The sequence below is a fragment of the Eutrigla gurnardus genome (genome assembly GCF_963514095.1).
Source record: "Eutrigla gurnardus genome assembly, chromosome: 3".
NCBI classification, from domain to species: Eukaryota; Metazoa; Chordata; class Actinopteri; order Perciformes; family Triglidae; genus Eutrigla; species Eutrigla gurnardus.
In genome coordinates this window covers 11,988,753-12,011,796 of record NC_139917.1, presented here as the reverse complement: position 1 = coordinate 12,011,796, position 23,044 = coordinate 11,988,753, and the positions used below count along the sequence as shown (strand labels likewise).

Below are 23,044 nucleotides of genomic sequence, written 5' to 3'. Positions count from 1 at the left end.
ATTGGACAAGTTTTAATTGTTCCTTCAAGTCAGCTAGTCTTGGCCAAGTTTCCTGACATCTTGAGACAATGAAAACATTAATATACATCCAGGAAAATGCTAGCAGATTTTCTTATGCGAAACTTCAAAAAGGAATAAGGAAATGTAAACACGGCTACTGTAAGCATGTTAGCATGCATACCCTCGCAGAGCTGCTAGCATGAAGGTGGCCTCTTACTCCTGTTTTATCAAGATATTTCACTCTAAAGCAGAAATACCATCGTCACCGGGGGGCACCAGAGGAAATCCATCCAATATTTGTTGTGATATTTCAGTCTGGATCATTGCTTTGCAGATTTGCTTCAACTTTGGCTTCAACTCATGGAGCAAATCTTACGACTTACCTCAAAGTACCTCATTTTTCAAAGACAACCCGGCACCAGCGTCCTAAACTACTATCGCCACAACCAATTAGATTTCATGTGACAAAAACGATTTCAAACAACTATTAACTCTCCGGGGTGAAGGTCTTTGGAGTAATTCGGAGATGTAAAACATGCAGGAAAGGTAGACTCCTTTTGTCCCACGGGCACTCCACAAAGAAAAAGGCCAACGAGGAGATCGTCTTTGAACCTTCACAGAAAGTACAAGCGGCACTGAAGTTCTGAAGCTACCTTTGCAACAAGCCGCTCTTTGATGAGAACACACCGACACTTGCTGCTCTGGGTGTCTTTGTGTGTGTGTGTGTGTAGGATACATTAAGGTTAGACTGTATGCCCTTGTGCTAGACCAGGTGCCAATATCATGCAGTAAAGCACTTTTCATTGGGAGGCAAATTGTTGGTAATTAAGCAAAAAGTGAGTACAAAAGGCTCCTCAATAGGATCGAGTGGAGACCACAATGGAGGAACAAGTCTTTGACACTGAGCACTTTCTCTCTACCTGACCCAGTGATACTGATACAGCCGGCTGCTAAGCTCCCCCACTGAAGAGCGTGAACAGAGAGAACAAACGCCGTAATGGTAATCTCCTTCGGAGCAGCTAAAATGGCTACCCAAAGTATCTCAGGTTAACGTGGTAATGAGCAACGCTTCCTGTGTGACGACTACAACATGTTACTGTCACTGCAAACATGTTTCCTGCTGAGTTTTAGAAGTTTCAAGGACTGTGATCGATGTTCTGCACACAGTTTTTGCAAGAAAACAAATGGCCAAAAAAAGCCAAACGTAACTCTGCCCTTTATTTTCCTGTGGACCAAATGTCTAAAGGTCCCCAGCGAGCACAAAGTTTGCACAAAGTCTTTTTTTTTTTACTGGTGTTCGTGTTGTGTTGCATGACGTACCGTCGTAGCGTAACACGGCTGGATGGTGCTGTTGTCCTCGGAGTTGCAAGTGTTGGAGTTGGCCTCCGCTGCCTCGGCTAGCAGGCTGATCTGAGTGTGGCTCTCAGTGTCATCGCAGGAAGCCCGCAAGCTCCTCTCCGAGATGGGCGTCAAGCCGCCGCACAGCTCCAGCTGAGAAAACAAAATTCCAAATTCTGAAAATTAAGGAAATGGCTATCTGCTTCAAAGCGAGGCTAAAGAAGATAACTGTACATTAGACACCCTCTTCTCCTTTCCCCCCCTCTCTCTCTCTCTCTCTCCCCCCATCTGTAGTGTGGTCGAGCATTGTGTTCGTCTCTCAGCTGCATTAAAAATTCACATGGCCTGTAACTGGATACTGTTGCTTGTTACTAAGCCACAGTCCACAACAAAAAAGCAGACCAAACACTGGACTCTTGAAGAAGAAAAACACACATTTAAGGAATTGTCTTGCAATCTGTGGAAATAATAGTCTTTTTTTTAATTATCTTATTAATATAAAACAAAGTTTTAGTAAAGACTCGAGAAAAACAAATCCACTTGTGAATTGTTTATTTGCTGCAGCCAAATATTTGAGGATTTACTGTCTACTGTTTTATGACAATACAACTTTGTCTTCTGTCTGTCCACATACAGTAGCATACCATTCGCTCTGATAACTCTTAGACCATTTAATGTGCAGGAATTAGGTTTATAATTTGCTGGATTATCCAAAATCAGAAATTTCTTCTTTTCTTTTCTTATTTTGTTCATAAACATAACACTCTAAACATTTTTTTTAACTTCTCCAATTTTCAATATTTTGTGTAGATCCCGCACAAAAAAAGCCAAATAACAATCAATTCTAATTCCAGGTTGCAGTGCAACAAAATAGAAAAAACACCAAGAAGGAAGAATCATTGTGTGTATCGGAGGATTTCATCTATATCGCCCACTTCTGGTTCTGCAGAATTTAATCTTTTAGATAAAGATTTTCTGTCCCAACGGCTAAACTAAATTCACTCAACTGCAAAAAATAGATTTACTACTCCTTATCAAATCAAATAAAGCATTTAAATGTACATACTGGCAGTGGTTTGGCAACTCCAATGCGGACTGGGCCATAGCCGGTGGACTTCAGGACGTGCACAGCATAATCCAGGCTAGACCCTTCCAGGTCGTTTTCATTAACGAACACGAGTCGGTCACCAGGTAGCAGGTGACCGTCTCGATCTGCTACACCTCCAGGAACTAAAGACCGGATCACCAGAACTGTCTTCGTAGCATCTTCTGGATCCTGGAGTTAGACATAAGGATGCACAAGATGATTAACTGAAGATATACATGGACACGTTCAGATTAATGAGATATTGTAAATTGTATGCAAGATGAATGCAGGTAAACAAGAGAAGAAAAGGGATTAGGCATGGGGCGAAAAAGTCATGACATATAATTGCGTTTCATGATATTATCCCGATAATCATCAATATGCTTAAAACTCTTAAAATGGCACTAAAACATATTGGTATCGCTTTACATTTTGTTCAGAAACAAATATGTTTATTGTCTCTCAGATAAGATACATATTTTTAGTGAACATCCGCAAAAAGGAATCTAATAATCTCAAATTGAGTAAAGTCATAAAGTCTCTCTGCAATATTAAAGGAGAAATTACATTTACAACATTTATTTTTGTTTCCTGTATTTTTTTAAAAATCAGACTCTATTTTTTACCTCCCCACCATGATAGCAGCTTTTCCAAGTCACACGTTTATTATATAATAATCACAGTAATGGAAATTCACCACGACTAACTTATCATGATCTGCAATAAAATCCAATAACATCCCAGCCCTAAAAGGGACCAGTGGAAGTGAGTGGTGTCACAGCTGCAGTAAAGCTTCCTAAAATTTCTTTACATAATGTGAACTGAACAATGAATTCTGCTGAAGAAAGAAAACTGTTTTTTTTTTCTAAAATTGAAAACAGCACAGCGGACTGTCTTGTCTTAAGGGTTTAGCACACAAACACACAGTCCACATGCTTCTCCATATACTCCAACCTAACCCAACCTGACACTGATATTGCTAGTCTGCAGCCTATTCCAGTCTGTTCTATTTGTAGAAAGACTCTGGGGCATGTCTCTGACCTGGTAGTCCAGGATACTGAAGCCCAGTCCCGACTCGCCTTTCTCCAGCTCGACCACCTGAGCCTCTCTCTCCCACATGGCCAGAGGAGGTGACATGGGGGGCACGCCGCGCTTGGTGATGTCCTCAGCTGTAGGACAGGGAATTACACAACCCTGGTCCAACTGGGACGGGCGGAGAGAGGACAGAGAGGACACGGGGAAGGAGATTGATTTACAAGAAGAAGAGCACGACTCTGACATTTTTTAAAGTGGCAATTCAAAAGCACAGGAGGTGTAACAATTCCAGTGTTTTATACTGTTTTTAATGCTAAATCTGGCCACCGATGTGTGTCTCCACCTTGTCATTGAACTCAGCCAGCAGCTCTTTCAGGGTGAGGTGGACATCTTCTTCATCTTCCTCGTCACTGTCGGGAATTGCGGGGGGGACGATGTGAGAGCACACCAGGCAAACGCGCTTCGGCAGCTCCTTCAGAATATTCACCACCTCCTTATGTGTCTCTCCAATGAGAGGGATCCCATTCACCTGCCAGGGAGGAACATAATATAAACACACACACACACCCACACACACATATATAAAAAACTATATATATATATATATATATATTTTTTTTTTTTTTTTTTCTGCTAAAAGATGTGAATGCAGTACTACACAGTAGTACACTAGTACACACTGCTGCCAGATGAGGCTCTTTGAAAAGATGAACCATGGCCTTGGAACAAAGGGTTGAGCTGCGACACAGGTGTTCGCTTGTACGCTCAAAAGATACCAAGGACGCGAGACACTTGCTGCGTTTTCTTCACTACTGCTGTTGTACAATGTCCGAGAGTTCATCAGTGTGGGTGAGTGGAGGGGGAGGAAGGCAAACGCTCACCCTGCAGTAAAAGCTCAAATGCACAGAGATGCACATGCTCACGCCCACCTGCTTATGTTGCATGCTGTAGTGGAAACTGCGTGGTGTTTACTGGTGGTGTTTCAGATATATTCTTTATTACGGAATATGCCCACAGACTGTATGAAGTAGAAGTGGACGTTACCGTGAAGTCACTCACTGGTTTGTGGACTACAGCTTTGAAGCCTTGAGGTTGCCATTTTGAATATGGCCATCTTGTTTTGCAACCAAAGTGACACGAGAGGGTGGAGCTGAGACATTTTTAGCCGACCAAACAGTTAAAATGAACTTTCATGAACTGAAAACATACCGTGAAAGGGTTAAAGACAAAAACACTCCCAGACTGGACAACTCCCAGACTGGACAACGTCCAGCGTCTATCTATCCATCTATCCATCTATCCATCCGTCCATCCATCATTTTTATTCTTGTCTAAACCGCTGTCAACTGTTGTAGCGGCTGGCCACCAGTGTAGCATTAAAGCTAGCTGTACCCTAGCTAGTTGCCGTAGGGCAGTTTGGTTTATACGATAGTTAGCCTGCATTAAATATAAAATATTTCTATGTCTGCATAAAAATGACTAAAGGGTGAGTTGCAGAGGAGTTGGTCACCTCCAGTATCTGGTCTCCGGTGAAGATCGAGCCGCTTTGGCCAACGGGCCCCTCAGGTAAGATGGAGCACAGGTAGTGGTGTCCTGCCCGAGCCTCCAGACTGATGCCGAGACCACTTGTCTCACTGAAACGCTCCAGCTGACACACCTAACAGAGAAACAGAGGAGAGAATGAAGGTTGGGCTAGTGTGGACATCACATTGTGAAGTAGGAGAGGTTTTCTTCTTGAAATGGGAAATTACATATAAACAAAATACTAAATCATTTACAATAAGTACAATATTAATAGTGTGAGACTGTGTTTTTCTATGCTCTAACGAATGCTTATGTTATTAAAGGAGAGACGTACGATGACTTCATATCGCTGTCCGACTGCATGCTGCCACCTCTTTCTCAGGTCCTCCTCTTCGGCTGGCGTCAGTTTGGAACCTGTAAAATGTGCACACACACAAAGAGAGTCACACTCATCTCTCTCTCACACACACACACACCTTCCCATTCTGGTTGTTCCCAGCCCAAAATCATCCAATCAATAAAGAATGGGATCCTATACGAAAACACCACTTTGGCAGCTTTACAGTGAGAAAACAACATAATTCTTCTTGCCGCAAAACAGGATGTCTCACGCACGGACACACGCACGGACACACACACACACACACACACACACACACACACACACACACACACACACACACACACACACACACACACACACACACACACACATACACACACACACACACACACGTACACCACAAGCAATCAGGGCTTATTTGGCTGTGCTCTCTAATCAAGCTCAAAAATCCTCGTCTAAATAAAACCACGCATGCAGGCGGCGCACGAGAGACAAATCATCTGGAATGAGCTGAATGAGTTGGATAAACACATGACTGAACAACGCTATAAATAGACGCTCATCAAAGAGCATGCTCTGCTGCCACATTTCTGTTCCCTGAATCCAATCAGCACGTCAGACTTAGTCCCACGATCCAGTTCCAGACTGCAGTGCAGCATGGGAAAGGGGGGGGGCTTACCGTTTCTGGAGTTGTGCCGGGGACGTCCGTTGGCGTATGCTGCGCGGCGGGAGATTTCACGCAGCGAGCAGATTCCTGGGAGACGGGGGAACACGTTTTAAGCACTCAGGCGGGGATCCTAACACTTATGCACAGTAACACACTTGAGTTTAAGCAGGCAGACTTCTAGTGTGAACAGATATCTGAAAGTTAATTTGTGAGTCATGGTTCATCCAGATGGGGCAGGGAGCACGCTGGATGATTACTCGCAAAACAGTGCATGCGGATAAATCACGTGTTCTCCATTTGCTCATTGACCCCCCTCCCTCAGCACACAGCACCTGTCTCTTGGATCTTGTTGAGAGCCAGTCTGTAGGGATTGCCCTCGTGGAAGCTGTGGGAGTGTCGGAGGGGCTGCAGGGGAGGAACCGGGGGTAGGATGTGACTCAGGCGGACAGTTTTCCTCAGCAACCTCAGTCTGACCAGGGGGCCCGTCCTCCTCAGCACCTCCATGGCACGCTGCTCACTGCAGCCCTGCAGGCTCACCCCGTCCACCTGAGGGAGGACAGACGGATCAGTGGGGGACAGAGCCAGGAAGTAAGCGCAGCTACGATGGACATTTTGGTGGATGGTATAGGTATAAAGTCAAAAGAAATCAATAATAATCAAAAATTGAAGATGGGAAGCGTTGGCAAAAACAGGAGATGATGAAGAGATGGATGTGAGTAAAAGTAGAACGAGAATAATTCCCCTTCATCAGCTTAAAAACATCCTGATTCGCTCGTATGAAACTACTAAAAGTTGCCAATTGTGCAGATTTTGAGATGCAGAAATCGTTTCAGCAGAGAATCTATTTGAGACAACAAGGTATTTGTCTTAAGAGTGCACAATAAAAAAAAGCCATCTGTTGTGTTTTTAGTGGAACTCACAGATAAGACGATGTCTCCAATATTGATGCGTCCATCTTGATCCACAGTGCTGCCTTTCACGATGCTCTTCACGATCACACCGGCGCTGTAGACTGAGGACGGCAAGATCAATTAAAAGGAAACTCCGGCATCGATTGTGTAACCGTAGTTCCAAACTCACGGTCGATAACGGCTTACAGTACGCAGGTATTAGTCATCATTTTGTTCCCATCAACTTAGCGCGGAATAATGATAATGGGAGTGAAAATTACCTGAGTTTAGGTCCCCTATGTAGCTGGAAATGGTGAATCCCAACCCTCGACTGTTCTTCGTGAACTGTACACTGAACTCATAGTCATCATTCAAGTCGTTGAGCTGGAAAGAAGTACAGTGAAGTACTTTGTTATAGGAACACTTACACATTTAATGTCACTGATAACCCTTTTTTACATGTTGGTTATTCTTTACACACACACACACACACACACACACACACACACACACACACACACACACACACACACACACACGCACCTTGCTGTCTAAGCTGTCCTGGCTGAGGACAGGAGAGGACAGGTGGTGGTCCTTAGCAACATCCCTGGCAATGAGCAGTTTCACTTTGGTACCAGCATTTCTCAGTACCTGGGTCAGGTGGCCGTTTGTGAGCAGACAGAAAGTGAGTGTGTGACAAATGCGAGTGATAAATAAATAACATTCTTTAAAAAATCAAGACACGGCTGCCATAGAAAGACACGGTATGGCACACAGTAGATCAGATTTGTGACGGTCTCATCCCCTGCGTGGGGATCAATCCCAGCTTTTCAGTGGACACACACAGTGACCGGGACAGATTATGACAGACTTAGCTGTTACTTAAAGTTGAGCTGGAATTTGAAATGCCTTTTAAACCCTTTTAGAGCACATATTGTGCACCTATTGAACTATATTTGCTGAAAAAATTACAAAATAAAAATAATTTTCTTTGTGTTTCTATATCAAAATCCAAAAGCAATTTCTGCCTGGAAATCAAAATAACTCTTGCTTGCATCAGCTAGTACAACCCAATTGTCATGACATCCATCAATCAATCAATCAATCAATCTGCAACTGTTTCACTCTGAAGTACATTACGTTACCGTCTTGAAATGCCGTTTCACTTTGAATTTAAACACAGCATCATTACAGACAAAGACTCACCTGAGCCACCTGCTCGCTGTTCATGCCTGCCAGATCTGTATCTCCGATACGCAGGATTTGATCTGCGCTACGTAGGCGCTTATCCTAGAGAGCCCCATTACAACAAAAGAACATTCAAATATTTCAACACATTCTGCTGATTCTACTACACACACATCACATCAATACATTTGGTTTGTTCTAAGCTTTCAGTCAGCAACAAGGAAGGAACAGATCGATAGAGAGAGGAATGATAACACGTTCATTGACAGTAGTATCGTTTCTCATCCAACTCTCTGCAAGAAAGTAAAAAGGAGAGTTTCCTAAAAAAAATGGTGAGGTATTCCTTGAACTTGCTATTTAAGGTTTGCAATTAATTGGCGGGTGGATTTACCCGTCCTGCGGCTCCACCAGGGAGAATGGTCTTGACCATGACGCCTGTGCTCCGCCCTCCAACGATGCCGAAACCAAGCCCCTTCCCATCGTTAGTCAGCTCTATCATCTCCACGTGACGCCTCTAACGTTGCCGTGGATACAGAGGAAGAGGAGGAGGGGCAGAAAGAAGAGACAGAGTGATATTTATTTATTGAAACCATATTAACAGGTTGATGTGCTGAACTCGTTTGACTCCTTTTGTTTATTTACAATCCACCGACGCACATGTAACTGTACCTCATGAGCGATGGCAGCCAGGTTTCTCCCCATCGACATGGTGCGGGAGATCCGAGGGGGAGTGCAGTACTAAAAGATAAATGTCACGCATAAAAACAGAAGCAAAGCTGAAATGACACCAAGTTAGTAGCGCTGCCTCTTACGAGCGGCAGAAACCCTCAGACAACGTAATGTCCAACGGTGCTTGAGTTTTATAATGTGATCTCATTACATCCAACGTGGAATGTGACATTTGCAAAGGTGATGTGTTATATTTTACAACTGCAAGAAAAAAATCCAATATATATATATTGGTCCTTTCACTGAACTCCGACATTAGTGCTCATTTACGATGGGGATTTTACGTACTTGCGACTCGGTGTGAATGCAGTTTTCGGGGTAGATGTCTGAGAAGGACAGGTCCGGCGAGCCCAGAGAGGAGGCGCTGCCGTCCTTGTGGATGGATCTGGTGCTGCTGGGTCTCCGGTTCTCCATGGCCCATGTGTAGGAGTCGCTGTGGCTCATTGCCTTCAGGCCCGGCGCCACGCCCGGGCAGGGGCCACAGTTCATGGACACAGATTTGGAAATCTTGACCTGGTAGGATTTAGAGAAGCAATAAGGGACCAGATTGACAGGAGGCATGGTGTGTGATGGGAGGATAAAAGTGGAAGAGGATGGAGAGGATGCGAGTAAAATAGATGGATTGAGAGAGAGTAGATGAATGAGAGAAGGATTGAGGGAAGGAAAGGGAGGAAGAAAGATTGGGTGGGGAATGGATGAGGGAGATAAAGAGATGGGGAAGGGGATTGATAGAGAGGTGGAGACATTAATTGGAGAAAGGAGATATGGCAAGAGAGAGAGGAATAGGATAAGAGGGAAATAGGATAAAGAAATTGAGAAAGGAGGGCGATGTGATCCGAGGGAGGGGAGGATGAATGTGTGTGAGACAAAAGAGGGAAAAAGTAGAGAAGGATCGGTTTAAAATGGAGCAGAGAGGGAGAAGATAGGAAAGCAGGAACACAGAGACATGAGATAAAGGCTTCTGTTCAATACCACACAGACACAACACTGTTCTCCCTTTGTCTTTCAGGTGTTCTGGCTCAAAGATTGAAAAGGGAGTTTCTAAAAAGAGAGACGTTAATTACTGATCTGATCTGATGCTGTTCCAGTCGAACAATTTTGACACCTGCTGAAATAGCAGCTGTGGGATGAAAGACAGAACGCTATCGCAAAAAATAATAAGCAACTTCATTTTTTAATGCTGTGTGTAAAACCGGTGATTGTCATAAGACACTCGGACCAACAAGAACCGCGTCAGTGTCTGTCTGATAAGGATCTATGGACATGATCCAGTGCCCCGTTTCCTGGAGAGCAGAGATGCTACAAGGCTACAGGCTCACACAAAGCTAATGTAATAATCCCTGTGTGTGTCGACCATGGTGTTTATAGGGTTAGCTCATTACAGAACACCACAACAAACAGCTACAAAGCCCTGGTCATTACTGCTGACAGCAGCGGTGGAAGAACTACGCCCATTGTTGGAACGGTGTCACCGGTTGCTGGGGTTACCAGTTAAGTCAATGCATAACCATATTTCGTCACAGGATTTGTCTTGAACCCTCGAACCCAAAAGCAAAACGTCAAGTCAGATAAATCATCAGATAAATCTCAATTCAATAGGGTGTATAAATAACGGTTCCTTCCAGAAAAAACAAAATCCACTCCAGATTTCCCACAAATCCCAAGTAACTCAATAATATTCACTTCCAGTTTCACAATCAGTTCATTTGTAAAACAACCTGCAAGTCACTTGAGTCCAGTTTAGTCCAGTATGTGTTTCACAACCAGTGTTGCGTTCAGTTAAAGATGTTATATCATGAAACTCAAAGGTACACATGATCCTGGCAGAAGAACTGGCAATTCAATTGTTCAGAGGTTTCAGTAAAAAGAGCAACGCAGATTAAGGGTGAATACATGGATTGGTTTACAAGCGGAGGAGTGTCTGACAAAGACGAGTGTGTGTGTGTAATGAGCCCAAATATCCTCCCATGGTAATGATAGTGAACACTACAACGTAAGTAAAAGTAGGAATATAAGAGTGTAGAAATATACTGTTTAAGTAGAAGTCATGTATTCAACATTTTACTTGTGTAAAGGACAAATGCATTAGCATCAAAATGTACTCATGATGAAGAATGGCCCATTTTAGAATAATGTATGTTATTGAATTAGAATTATAGATGCTTCAATCACTTTAATGTTGCAGCTGATAAGAGCGGGGCACATTTCAATCACTCTTTATTGTGCTGGGTAGCTTTTACATTTACACCCAGGGATGAGCAAAGTTTTATCATAGCCTATAATAATTATCATTTATTTGTTGATTATATTTTCTCAATCTGTCAAGTACTTAGCAGAGTCACATGAGTTGGACTCGAGTCACAATTTAATGAATTTCAACAACACAAAATGAAAAAGGACTTGCATCCCCTCTTGGGTAAACATAATTATGTTAATGGAGTTACTACACTTGAACACGAACCTATTGACTTGAATATATTTGATACCTTCATCCGACCCCAACAATTAAAAGGTTTGTAATTCTAAACGTGTGCCACAAATCAATACATTTCAACTAACGTTAATGCTATTCATTCCAAACAAGTAGACACTTAATTCCCAAGATCCACTTTGTTTGAACCACAAACAACAACATCCGTTAAGTTGCAGAAGAGAATGACCTGGGACTTGACTCAGGACTGTCCTTTCATGACCTGGGACTCAATTGGCTCAACTTGGGACTGTCCTGACTTGACTTGGGACTGGCCTCTGTCTTGACTTTGGGATTGACTAAGGAGTTGCCTGACTTGACTTGGGACTTTCCTGACTTGACTTGGGACATGATTGGCTCGACTTGGGACTGTCCTGACTTGACTTGGGACTTGATTGGCTCAACCTGGGACTGTCCTTTCTCAACCTGGGACTGTCCTTTCTCGACCTGGGACTGTCCTTTCTCGACTTGGGACTGGCCTGTGTCTTCACTTTGGGATTGACTTATGACTTACCTGTCTTGATTTGATACTTGCCTGCATTGACTTGGGACTTGAGTGCAAAGACTTTAGTTATCAAATAAATGTAGTGCAGTAAAACTCACAATATTTTGCCTCTGAATTGTAGTGGCGTAGAAGTATAGTGTAGATACAAATGAAAATACTAAGGTACTTAGTTACTTTCCACCGCTGGCTGACATAACTGAAACTATGTCATAAATGTCACACATTATCATACATACTGTACTGCAGACTCCTCCACATGATACAGTATACATCCACTCCCTCTCTCTCTCTCTCTCTCTCTCTCTCTCTCTCTCTCTCTCTCTCTCTCTCTCTCTCTCTCTCTCTCTCTCTCTCTCTCTCTTTCTCAGGGCTTTAGTGGTAAGCTTAGGTAAGCTGATTATTCATCCAGTTTGGTTCGTGCATTCAGTATTTTGGGAACGATTGCGGCTCCTTCCCCACTATTCAACGTACACCAAACACCCACGCAGCTTGCGCTGGTACCTTTGCCGGGGGCTTCCGCTGAGCTTGCTGTAAGCTGAGGATGTGATGGAACAGGGGGCTCTGCAGGACGGTCTTAAGCAGGGAGAGCTTCTCCTGTGTTGGGGCCTCTCCTCTCTCCTTCAGCTTGGCTTGCAGTCTCCCCACAGCTTCCAAGGCACGCTGAGTATCTGCAGAGGAATTGTATATCACTTCAGAAACAGGATTTTTCCACATGGTGAAGCAGCTGCCGTGTGACCCCGGCACAAACCCAGACCTTTGGTAATAAGTTAGGAAAAGTCAGGACTTAATAGGGAGCGCTGGGAAAATATACACTCAAGTCTTTCAACAGGTCTTTGTTAAAATACATCTGTCTTTAGAATCTAGGATGGATTCATCTGTCAGCACTGATCCACGGTGTGATAACTCCTATTAAAAAATAATTGTGTTTCAGAGGTTTGAGTGAACAGGAAGTGAGCTTTGTCTGAATAAATATCCCTGAACCTTGGCTGCTTGAGGACCAGTTCTTTCAACGTTTTTTCAAGTGTCATGTTCCTCACTTCTTGATCTCCTGGCAAAGGTATTAAGTAAAGTTAAAAAATAGAAAGGATTCTGATTCAGGCTGCAAACTTTGGGTCAAAAACTAAGAAAAATGTTGCAAGAGGGCTACACAAAAAAAAGAATTATCAAGGAGCATTGATATTAGGGATGGGATGATAACGTTTTTTATTTTGGATCGTGATATAAAACACAACAAGTGGAGCTTGGTGAATTCTGGATAATAGTAAATGTCTTCACGAGTGACCTGAAAAAGCTCTCTAGCTCGCTGTCATGGTAAAACATGGAGCCTGATTTTAAAAGTGCAGGATACAAAAATACAATTGATTTATTTATCCTGTATTTATCGAGGGAGATGGTTTATGATCTTATCTAAGATTATTTGATTGTTTTTCACTAAAGAGGATGTTCACTAAAAAAGGATGTGTGTCTTATCTGTGGTGCAAGTTAAAACTTGGCAAAAAAAGTAATACCGATGTGTTTTAGTTCAATTTTAAGACTTTTAAGCATATTTTGATGATTAATGAGATGACATTGCGAATCACAATCATTTTACACAATCGAGACTTGACATTCCACATCGCCCTGTGTCTAACTAACATAGGACGAGACGATGATATGCTGTCCAATCTCCAACACTAAAAAAGCAACGGCAAAAGCCGAAATGTCACGTCAGGTCAAGTCGCCCTTGTTTATTTAGCGAGGAGGAGCTAATGGGCACAAGCCACAATGGCAGTAATTGTATGTGGCAGAAGGTTAAGAACCTGTAAACTCTTCACCACAGAGTTTTGACTACCGACCAGACTGTGAGTCCTGTACAGCACATGTGACTATCCCCTCCTGTCTGGCTGCAGCCACCATGCCTGACACCTTAATCGTAAGCCTCTGACGGTGGCGGCGGCGGCGAGGGGGAGTGTTCCTGAGGTTACTGGAACGTGTTTGGCTTTAAACAGCATTCTACATCTGCAGGTCACTGAACACACTTACCCATGATTTCCATCGCCGGGAACGAATTGTGTCTTTAATGGCTTGTTGCTTTCAGTTACTTGTCATTCTTCACTGTTTGGCACCTGCAACAAAAAGAAAAATAAGAGTTATTCTACTTGAATGTCCTTGCACAGGCAGTGTATTTACATGTTTGCTGCAGTGTATTGGGGGGAGTTCATGGTGTATTTGATTAAACACACTACAGTGATTCTCGTTATTACAATTAAAAGCAGAAAAAAACACTTCTCTCTGCTCCTGGGATAATTATAAGGAATAATTCATCAGTATTTCACACCTGTTGTGCAGCACGTATGCTCTCACCTCCACATCCTCTCTTCCAGGCCTGCATGTGCCACGCTTGTTTGCAAGCTCCTTGCTTGTCAACTAATGCTCTTTAGCAGGATTTAAATCTTCTCCAAAAGGCATTATCAGCCAGTGATGGTAATTAACAGCGACACACGGCCTCCCGACCATTCTTACTGGAGGGGAAGCCTGTATAGCATCAAAGCATGATACCAATGACATGATTTGATTTGCAAAACGACGGGGCTGGAAATGACAACGTCTCATCTGAAATTCAATTAGGGGGCATTGATAGGCAGTAGGGATATCGCAGTTCTTACATGCCCTTCACGGCATTCTAATTGAATCTATATCTTATACCTGTTGATATTAAAGCGATACTGGCACCATCAGAATAAAAATAAAAATCATTACAAATGATTTACAGTAATTACGCGGGCCCATTAGCTACTAATATGACATGTAATCAACAAGACAGTCTGTTAATTTTCTTTGAAAATGACCCTGGCGCATTAGACCGCATCACTGTGACGAACAGACGGACCGCTCTGGGAAAGCTTCCCCTCACCTCCATTGTAGCGCCGGTGGGCTATCAACAGGTTCCCCCCGCGGAGCTGCGAGCACGGCGCGTCCGGCTCCTCCACCGGTCCGCAGAGTCGATTCACCAGCGCCGAGTACCGAGAAGGACACTTTCCCGGGGGGACAGCTCATAACAGCTTATTGCTTTGACGGAGAAGACATCAAGAAGCAGAGCGCGCGCTTTATTTCCCAGCATAGTGTCCGCGGCTCGTTGAAGCGCTCCGCGCAGTGCGCATGTCACCCTCTGATCTTCAGGCACAGAGGGCTCATCCCGGCCAGCCTACGGTAATCCTGTAATGCATTTCACTGCAAAGTAGTGAATATTATGGTGACTAACGCAAAACCATCCACATTAAAGAAATAAATCATACATATTAGCAGATCTTTACACACACATATTTAAGTAAAACACTATAGAGACCTACAGCTAGAAGGTTGCCATGGAAATATATTACACACGTGGATTATGTATTTATTATGATTTACGCGTAAGGCCTGAAATGGAAATGTGTTATTAAAAGGCCATGTTTGATGTTTGAATGTGGTTTGGGCTCATTACATTTCCATCGCTGCTTTGATTTTGTCATTGGTTTGTGCAGGAAAACCACAGGGCAGCCCGCTTTAGGCTGCATTGTTATACTGCTTTTATTTCAGGCTTTCTGAACCGCAAACTGGAGGCCTGCATCGTGAGTCGTTTAGTGGCTTCCGGGAGGTCGGAAGCAAAAAAAAAACTAGGATCGTCATTTTTACTTTTTGTTCTTCATTTTTTAGCCGAGAATCTGACAGCGGAATATGTCGTCACCCAAAGGCGCAATTACGCAATTAGACACCACGTCGCGTCTGACGAAACCAAATCACCTGTCAGTCGGAGCTTCGCGAGTCAATGTCATCTCCAGCGGCGGGTGTTCGTGTGAAACGTCCTTGCCGTGGGAAGTTTGGGCACCCCTGCGTGTTTTCACACGGCAGGTGGAGCCCTCGCTCCAGAGATTTAGGAGCCAGATCCGGTTCCACGTTTTCCACCAGACACCCCCACTTCATCTCTCTCCCTTTCCCTCTCTCTCTATCTCCCTCTCTCTCGCTCTCTCTCTCTGCGTCCCCCAGGCAGGAATCATCGCCCTCCCCTCCTCCCCGGACCTCCACCCACCCTCGGCTCCCCGCCCGCCTGCAACGCAACGCTCCTTTCGCCGGGCTGCGCTCGATCAACCGAGCATCCACCGCGCCTCCAAATTGGTTTGTCATTTCTGACCCCCCTCTCTCTCTCTCACTCTCTCTGTGTGTATGAGTGTATGTGTGTGTGTGTGTGATGACCACGGTCCTCTGCTCCGCTGCGCTCTGCGCCTTTGGACTTCAGCAGAAGTCAGTAAGAACATAAAGCCGAGAGAGATAGAGAGAGTGAGGACGGGATACAGACAGACGGATAGAGAGAGAGAGAGAGAGAGAGATACGCCTCTGTCCTCCTCCAGCTCTCCACTGGACTTAGTGCGTTTGGACCGACCTCCTCCTCCTCCTGTGTGGAGTGCTGATCGGGATACTGAGCACGCAGCTATTGGTTTATTACACCCTCCGCTTTACCTCCATCCCCTCTTTTCGGTAAGATTTATCCGCGTCGGGGTATTTTTCTCTCTCTTTTTTTTTTTCTTTTTTTTTGCGGCAGCAAGAATTGACCACAGACCCGGAGTCGAGGCGCCAATCAGTGTAATTCATTTATCGACTGGGAAGATATATTTCCATCCGAGATCCCCGTTGTGGGGGACCGTCTGGAGGACTCCTGCGTGCGCTGGATGTGTGTGTATATATGCGCCTATACCGCTGCGACTGGTGACACGGTAAGGATCCCACTCTTTATTCCTGCACGAATGATGGCTTTGTGTTGTTGTTGCAGACGTCGCCGGTGAGAACCGCTCGGCTATGCGCGTCAACCCGCCGCTGACCCGCTCCGGGCAGCGCTGACTCCGGTTCTCACGGATGCCCATGGGAATGTGGCCTGCGATGCTTGTACTTAAGGGGGCCGCGGAAGTGGATGCGATGGAGGAGATTTGGCGTGTTTTGCACGGATGGAGGGTCCGGCGACTTGTGGCTTGGATGGGCGTCGCTCGGCTGCGAGGTGTCGCTAATGCCGATCGATCGTTGATGATGCCTCTCCGGCAAAATAATCAATGCGATCGCATTTAACGGCCAGGGGTTGTACACATAATTATTATTCTGCGGCCGCGTGCTTCTGCCTCACTGCAGGGCGCGATGGGAAAAAAGACTGAAAAAATCACACGCTTCGCCGTGACGGATGACAGATGCAAAGTGTTCACCTGCTCCTGCCGTTTGCTCCGGCTGTGTTGGAATGCAGCGGGCTCGTTGTGCGGGCTGCCGTGTTGTGTCGCGTCCGCCGCAGTCTGAAATCCGGAGTAAAAAAAAAACCCAGCTACTCTGGAAGAAAAGGAGTATCCGGCAGGCCGGTGCAGCCCCGGGATACGTCAATCATGCGCATTCGCGAGTGAGAGCGATATGGCTCTTATTTACAGGAGAGAGGTGGCTCGCTATGACCTTGATGAGCCACTGAGATCCACTGAAGGTTGCACTATAGGTTCTTCGATCTTGACCCAGCACCTTGCGAGGGATCCGTGTGGCCATGCTGTGTAATCAGCAGGCTCCCTGATTGTTTTGTGCCTCCATGCCGATGATTAATTCATCTTCTTTTTGCCTCACAGATAAAAAGCACAGATGTGGAAATCAGTTGTGCGCTTTTGGACTGTGCAGTGTGTGTTTCTGCTCTCAGCATCCAAAAACAGTGACATATACTGTGTGTTCAGTGTGACATAAAGGGCGGCTGCAGGCGCTTTGGGTTGGAGTGGTCCACTCATCGGTCAGCCTGCAGGTGAGAGGAGTGACTCCCCCCTCAGGTGGGGGGACGGTCAGGTTATAGGCACGTTTGGCATGGATTCACTTTCCCTGCCGGTTTTGGCGGCATCAGTTAAAAGTGTCTCTGAGGAGATGATTCTGTTTGTGAATGAGATGCATGTCACCCAGTCGTCTGTTATCAGTGCACATGTGTCCGAGTGGTTTCCACCAACGATAAACTGTTTGAGATGTAGCATCCCCCCCAAAAAAGCTCATATTTTGCCGCCCAATCCCTGCAGTTGGTGGTTGGATGTGTCTGACATGTTTATCTGTTTTTAACTGTGGAAAATTGCTCCCTCAATAACACTCGTGTGTTTCCCGTCCTAAACGTACATCTGCTGCAGTGGATGTTTACGGTTTGACTTTCCTGACAGGCTGAGGTAAAGCCTCATTCCCTGGGGAGCCACAGGATGTCTGTCAGACATCAGAGCACCAACGCAAGGTGTGTCAAAGAGCATCCCGGGTCACGTTGGGCGATGACACCCGCACGCCTGCTGACGCTCCCAAAAGCACCTGAAGCTGTATGATGTGCAACAGCGGCAAGTGAGCATTCTGCTGACAGCAGGTCTATCTGTCCTCCTTTAATTAGGTCACTGATTCATTTCACTTGTTGGGATGCGGGAGAAAGACGCCCCCCCACCACCCCTCCTCGTTGGGGGGGGGGGGGGGGGGGGGGGGGGTGAATGTAGACAGTCACGCTTATTCGGATTGTTCCACTTGATTGGCCGAAGGCTGACTTTTCTTTGTTTAGAGCCGTTAACGCAGCACATATATTATGATGATATTGGTTTGGATTTGTGTGGCTCCAAAAACAATATCTAACCCTGTAATGGTGATTTAAATAAGGGATCATATACAAACAATATCGCACATCCAAAGCCGGAGATAATGGAAATATAGCTTGGCAGACGGACAACAGACACGCGGGTATACGTGAGGCTTACAGTCTGTTTTGGAACATGTGCAACTGTTGCTGGAGTCTCTATTTCAACCGTCAAGGGTTATTAGAGAGTCCAACTTCAACACGCGTGCAATTAATTCTGTTTAGTGGATCCCCTTAGAACCAGTGTAGTGAGCGTTTTACCCAAAGAATTTGCGGTTTCCGGGATCCAGTCGTCTATTTAGGTAAATTATGCACAGCGAGGCAAGGGTCTGTGTGTCAGAGAGCCTTGTAGATAAACAGAGGGTGGTGTTTATTGTGCTCGCAGAGACGACCGACCTTCCTGCATAAATAAATTGTCACTCTCGCGGCTTAATCTGCGAGGAAAAGCCAAAACAAATCTTAAAGCTGCGACGATAACAACACCAAGTTCCAAGTGGAAGCAGGAGCGGCTGAATCTCGTCCGCGCCGCTTCCTAATGCGACGGCGATTTGGCATTCCTTCGCCTCCAACCCCACTTTGTGTGCCGAGTTTAACCTCATTCAGAAGCCCCCCTTTCCCCAGCGCTGGATGACATCTCTCTCCCGTATTGAAATAATGAGGGCAGATCCTCGGCCATCTTCCTCGTCCACCTAAAGTACTCGGTCATGTGTTAACTCATCCTTCCTCCTTCCCTTCCCGCATTAGAATAACTCTGGCTCTCTGCATTTTTTTCCACCATCGCCCGGCTCAGTTCACCTCCACTAATGTGTGAAGCTTTCGCCTGCGATGTCATTCAAGTCCATCAGAGGTTCGGAGCGTGCGAGAGGACTGCACAGTTACTTTGCTACCTGATTAGATGTATGCTGAGGAAAGTGGGAAGACCAGCAGCAGACGACCGGCTGTCAGATCTCAGGGCATTCACTGACTCATTGCTCCCCTAGCCTAGACTAGAATAGCCCTCCAGAGATAGATGTCTTACTCTGCCTAAATATGGAACCGTTGGAAGGCTTTCTGCTCCAACCACCACGGCCTATTATCTGTCTGTATGTTGGGGCTGGCAGCTCGCAGCCGTTTGTTAACTGGGCTGTTTGTGTGTGTCGCTGAAAGCCACGCGTGTTGTAATCCTGCTCAATGATCATTGCATTGTTTAGCCGTAGTTGTAATCATGCCGTTAAACAACGCAAGCAGCGCCGTGGTGCTATATCAGCAACGGTGCTGAAGCAATGTTTCTAAAGTGTCCGCTGTAACAAACTAGCATGGGATTAAATAATAACGATTAAAGCTGAAACTGGGATTAGACAGAATCGCGGATTGACAGTTTTTTAAAGGTCCAATATTGTAAAAAGTGAGATTTTCACGTCTTTCTTTGAAATTATAAAGCAGGTCTAAGTGTGTTAGGACTCCTGTACAGTTGTGAAGCTATAACTATACAATATAGAGACCATTAACATTCTGAATGCTTATTTCTAGTCGGCAGTGTATGTCAATGACATAGAGCTGTTGCCTAGCAACCCAATTCTGCTGAAACGCGCTAAAACGTTTCAGACAAAAGGGTGAATACAGGTTTTTTCAGACAGAGTTTTTTGAACATTAAACCACATAACTTGTTCTAGTAGAATCCAAAATAGGAGTATGAACCTTGAAATGGTTCCTTGAAAAGGCGTGATCTCCTTTAAAATATATATATATTTTTCGCAGTGTTTGCCTTTATGACAGTTTTAGAGACAGAGACTGGAAATGGGGGAGAGAGAGCGGGATGACAGTATGACCCAGGTCTCAAAGCTGGAACCGAACCCAAGACGTTGTGGCAACGTGGCATGAGCTGCAAACACTCGGCTATGAAGATGAGCCGATTGACAGAAAATGTATCAGCACTACATGAATTAATTAATACAGCGATTCATTGAGTTTTCTTCAAGCAAAAAAAGAAAAGATATGCTGCTTTTGTCCATTTGATAGTAAATCAAATATATTTGGGTTTTGGAGTTCGGACAAGAAAGATGCCCCATTGGACTTTAGGAAACAGTGATGGACATGTTTATAACAATAAGAGGTTTTGTTATGATAAGTCCAATAGCGACAGCAGAGGCGTTAAACAAGGAGAAAGGGTTGGACTGCATCCTGCTTTTAAGCTGTGCTTTGTAACAGCCAAATTAAAGAAGCCCAAGGACCTCAGGTCGTGATCCATCTCACATAAAAAATATCGAGAAATCAATCGGCGTAAATTAATTCCCAAACTGCCAGCCGTTTATCTTAATTGTGCCAATGCAATGATGTTTTTGGCTCTTCCCCACTTTGTATTTCTCGCTACTTTGCTACCATAAAAATCCCCAAAGAGAACCGATACTGAATATAATGAATGTCTCACTGTAACAATAAAGACACACGCTGATAGTTTGTTCTTCACAATCTTCTTTCCATTCCTTTGGAGTGAACAATCCCAGGTAAAATCAATGTCACGTCTCACAATGATGTTTGTTTTTTTTATTTTTAAAGAGACATTTATTTGTTCTGCTTTGACCAGCTGACCCGTTGGTTCTTTGGCAGCCCTGAATATTTCATGTCCATCGTTATGTCATAATTGACTTTTGTTTATTGTGGCTTTATTGGTTGCAAAATAGCTCGTAATACACTGTTGAAGCGGGTTAAATAAAGTGAAGATCATTATTGTGCCGTGCTGCAGTGCCTGTGTGCTCCGGGACCTCCCGGAGTGTGGAGGCTGTGGACGGGTACATCTGTGTCGTTTCTTTATACAATTACTCTTGGTGACAAACGTGAGAAAGATGGCTGCCTGTAACGCTATTGATTTTTTAAACTGTTCATCTTAGCCTGCCAATCTAATTTTGACTCAAACCACGCTGTGCACAGTTTACCATAACTTTGTTGTGAAAGTTGTGAAATACAATTAAAAAAAACGAAAAGGTGTATTCTTTCTGTTTGTCTCTGGACTTAAAAGCAGCTGCTTTCTATCTTGGCTAGCCCATTGTTCTTTGAAAACCTCTCAGACACTCAGACGTAGCGATTATCCTGTCTAAACAATTGCGATTCAAGATAATATTCATCAAAATGTGCTTAAAACTCTTAAAATGGCACTGAAACGTACTGGTATGACTTTATATTTAGTTAAGAAACACAAACTTTTTTAGCGATAGTGAATAATCTTAAATAACATGATCATGAATCATAAGGCCTCACTGCATAAATAAAAGCTAAATACATTTTTAAATGTATTTTTCTATCCTTATTTATTCAAAAGGCTTTCTTTTTCACTTCTTTATCATGCTAGTGAGCTAGACAGCTTTTTCAAGTCACTTGTGAGGATATTTATGATTATCCCAAACGATGGCGGTCCCATCCCTCCTCAGTAGTTGTTATCCATCTCTCACAAAGAAAAACACTTATTCTATCAGTCAACTCATCTCCTGTCCACGCGTCTCCGCTGCGTCCTTCACCTCCCTGCGCCACCCTCAAAGCTGTCACCACTCAATAGGAGACACACACACACACACACACACACACACACACACACACACACACACACACACAAACATGCATTTCTTCCCACAGATACTCGAAACACACATCAGTTACCAGCAGTCTCTCTCCCTGGCGCGTTAGCACATACACGTATATGCTCACACGCCCAAAGAGAGAGCCACACATAGACGCTGCCTGCAGCTGTATATTTAGTGACACACAGTGCCATTAGGGAGCTGAATGGAGAATCAGCGTACAAGGCCAGAGTGATTGTAAGAAGCTCACTCCAAGGTCTGCCGATTATTTTGGTCTCCGCAGGAAATCATTTACAATAGCACTCACCCCCTCCCCTCCTCTTCCCGGTTCAGGCCATTTAAACAGCGTTCTGCTGCGTGCAAGAGTGTGTGTGTGCGTGTGTGTGTGTGTGTGGTGCATATTCAAGTCTTAAAGTCAGTCGCCACAGTATTGATGGGGAAATTCTTTGCCGCGGTGCTTGTGCGGTTGACTGTGGCGTGCTGAGGAGGCCTCGCTTGTTTACAGAGTGGGGGTACTTGGAAATGAGTCATACACAATGTGATGCAACACAGCGGAGCAGATTTGAATTATGGGGCGATGAACAATGAGGTCATCACAGGGCTGGAGGCATAAATCTCCCAGTATAACGCTGTGTTTCTTATCAATGGTAACCGCAGCCAGATTTGGAAAAAGAAATACTGTATTGTTTGTGGGGCGGATTCGACGTTGCGAATGAAAGGACGAGGGTCGCTGGACTTCAGCGCCTGAGACAATGGAAGGGGAATTCTGCTTTTCATTGCAATGACATCGGATTTTCAGTTTACGCCACCAAACACCAGATCCTTTCCAGATTGTCCATTTGTTGCCATGTTTCCGTTGCGCCTCTAACATCCACCATATCCAGCGATATTTTCCATATCTTTCCCTTCTTCAGCAGATTGCCCACAATCAGTGTCTGCTGTAATACCATCATCCCCAGGCTCCTCTTAAATTTCCTGCTTACTGGGCTTTTACTTTAACTGCATTACATACATCTTCCACTCCCTGTTCATCTGCTTCCTTTCAGCATAAACCAGCCTGAAGGAGCCGACTGGAAGCGCTTTGATGCGACCGGTCGA

General features: G+C 44.6%; 2 protein-coding genes across 2 annotated transcripts in view; one reads left to right on the top strand and one right to left on the bottom strand.

Moving 5' to 3' along the window:
* The window catches only part of LOC311010890 (multiple PDZ domain protein), a 40,274-nt gene extending 25,400 nt beyond the window's left edge, over positions 1–14,874 (bottom strand). Inside the window, exons 1-18 of the mRNA XM_084005533.1 lie at positions 14,670–14,874; positions 13,799–13,881; positions 12,278–12,444; positions 9,090–9,314; positions 8,742–8,810; positions 8,464–8,586; positions 8,091–8,174; positions 7,428–7,535; positions 7,166–7,268; positions 6,915–7,006; positions 6,327–6,540; positions 6,007–6,081; positions 5,319–5,398; positions 4,971–5,117; positions 3,804–3,989; positions 3,467–3,628; positions 2,405–2,614; positions 1,321–1,491 (exon numbers count right to left, since the gene is read on the bottom strand). Of these exons, the coding sequence (XP_083861659.1) occupies positions 1,321–1,491; positions 2,405–2,614; positions 3,467–3,628; positions 3,804–3,989; positions 4,971–5,117; positions 5,319–5,398; positions 6,007–6,081; positions 6,327–6,540; positions 6,915–7,006; positions 7,166–7,268; positions 7,428–7,535; positions 8,091–8,174; positions 8,464–8,586; positions 8,742–8,810; positions 9,090–9,314; positions 12,278–12,444; positions 13,799–13,811 (2,229 nt within the window). The 5' untranslated portion in view covers positions 13,812–13,881; positions 14,670–14,874. The remainder of the gene's footprint in view (positions 1–1,320; positions 1,492–2,404; positions 2,615–3,466; positions 3,629–3,803; positions 3,990–4,970; positions 5,118–5,318; positions 5,399–6,006; positions 6,082–6,326; positions 6,541–6,914; positions 7,007–7,165; positions 7,269–7,427; positions 7,536–8,090; positions 8,175–8,463; positions 8,587–8,741; positions 8,811–9,089; positions 9,315–12,277; positions 12,445–13,798; positions 13,882–14,669) is intronic.
* Positions 14,875–16,195: 1,321 nt separating this feature from the next.
* Positions 16,196–23,044, top strand: part of adgrl3.1 (adhesion G protein-coupled receptor L3.1) — a 126,902-nt gene continuing 120,053 nt past the window's right edge. Inside the window, exon 1 of the mRNA XM_084005363.1 lies at positions 16,196–16,506. The gene's annotated coding sequence lies outside the window, so the exon portion shown is untranslated. The remainder of the gene's footprint in view (positions 16,507–23,044) is intronic.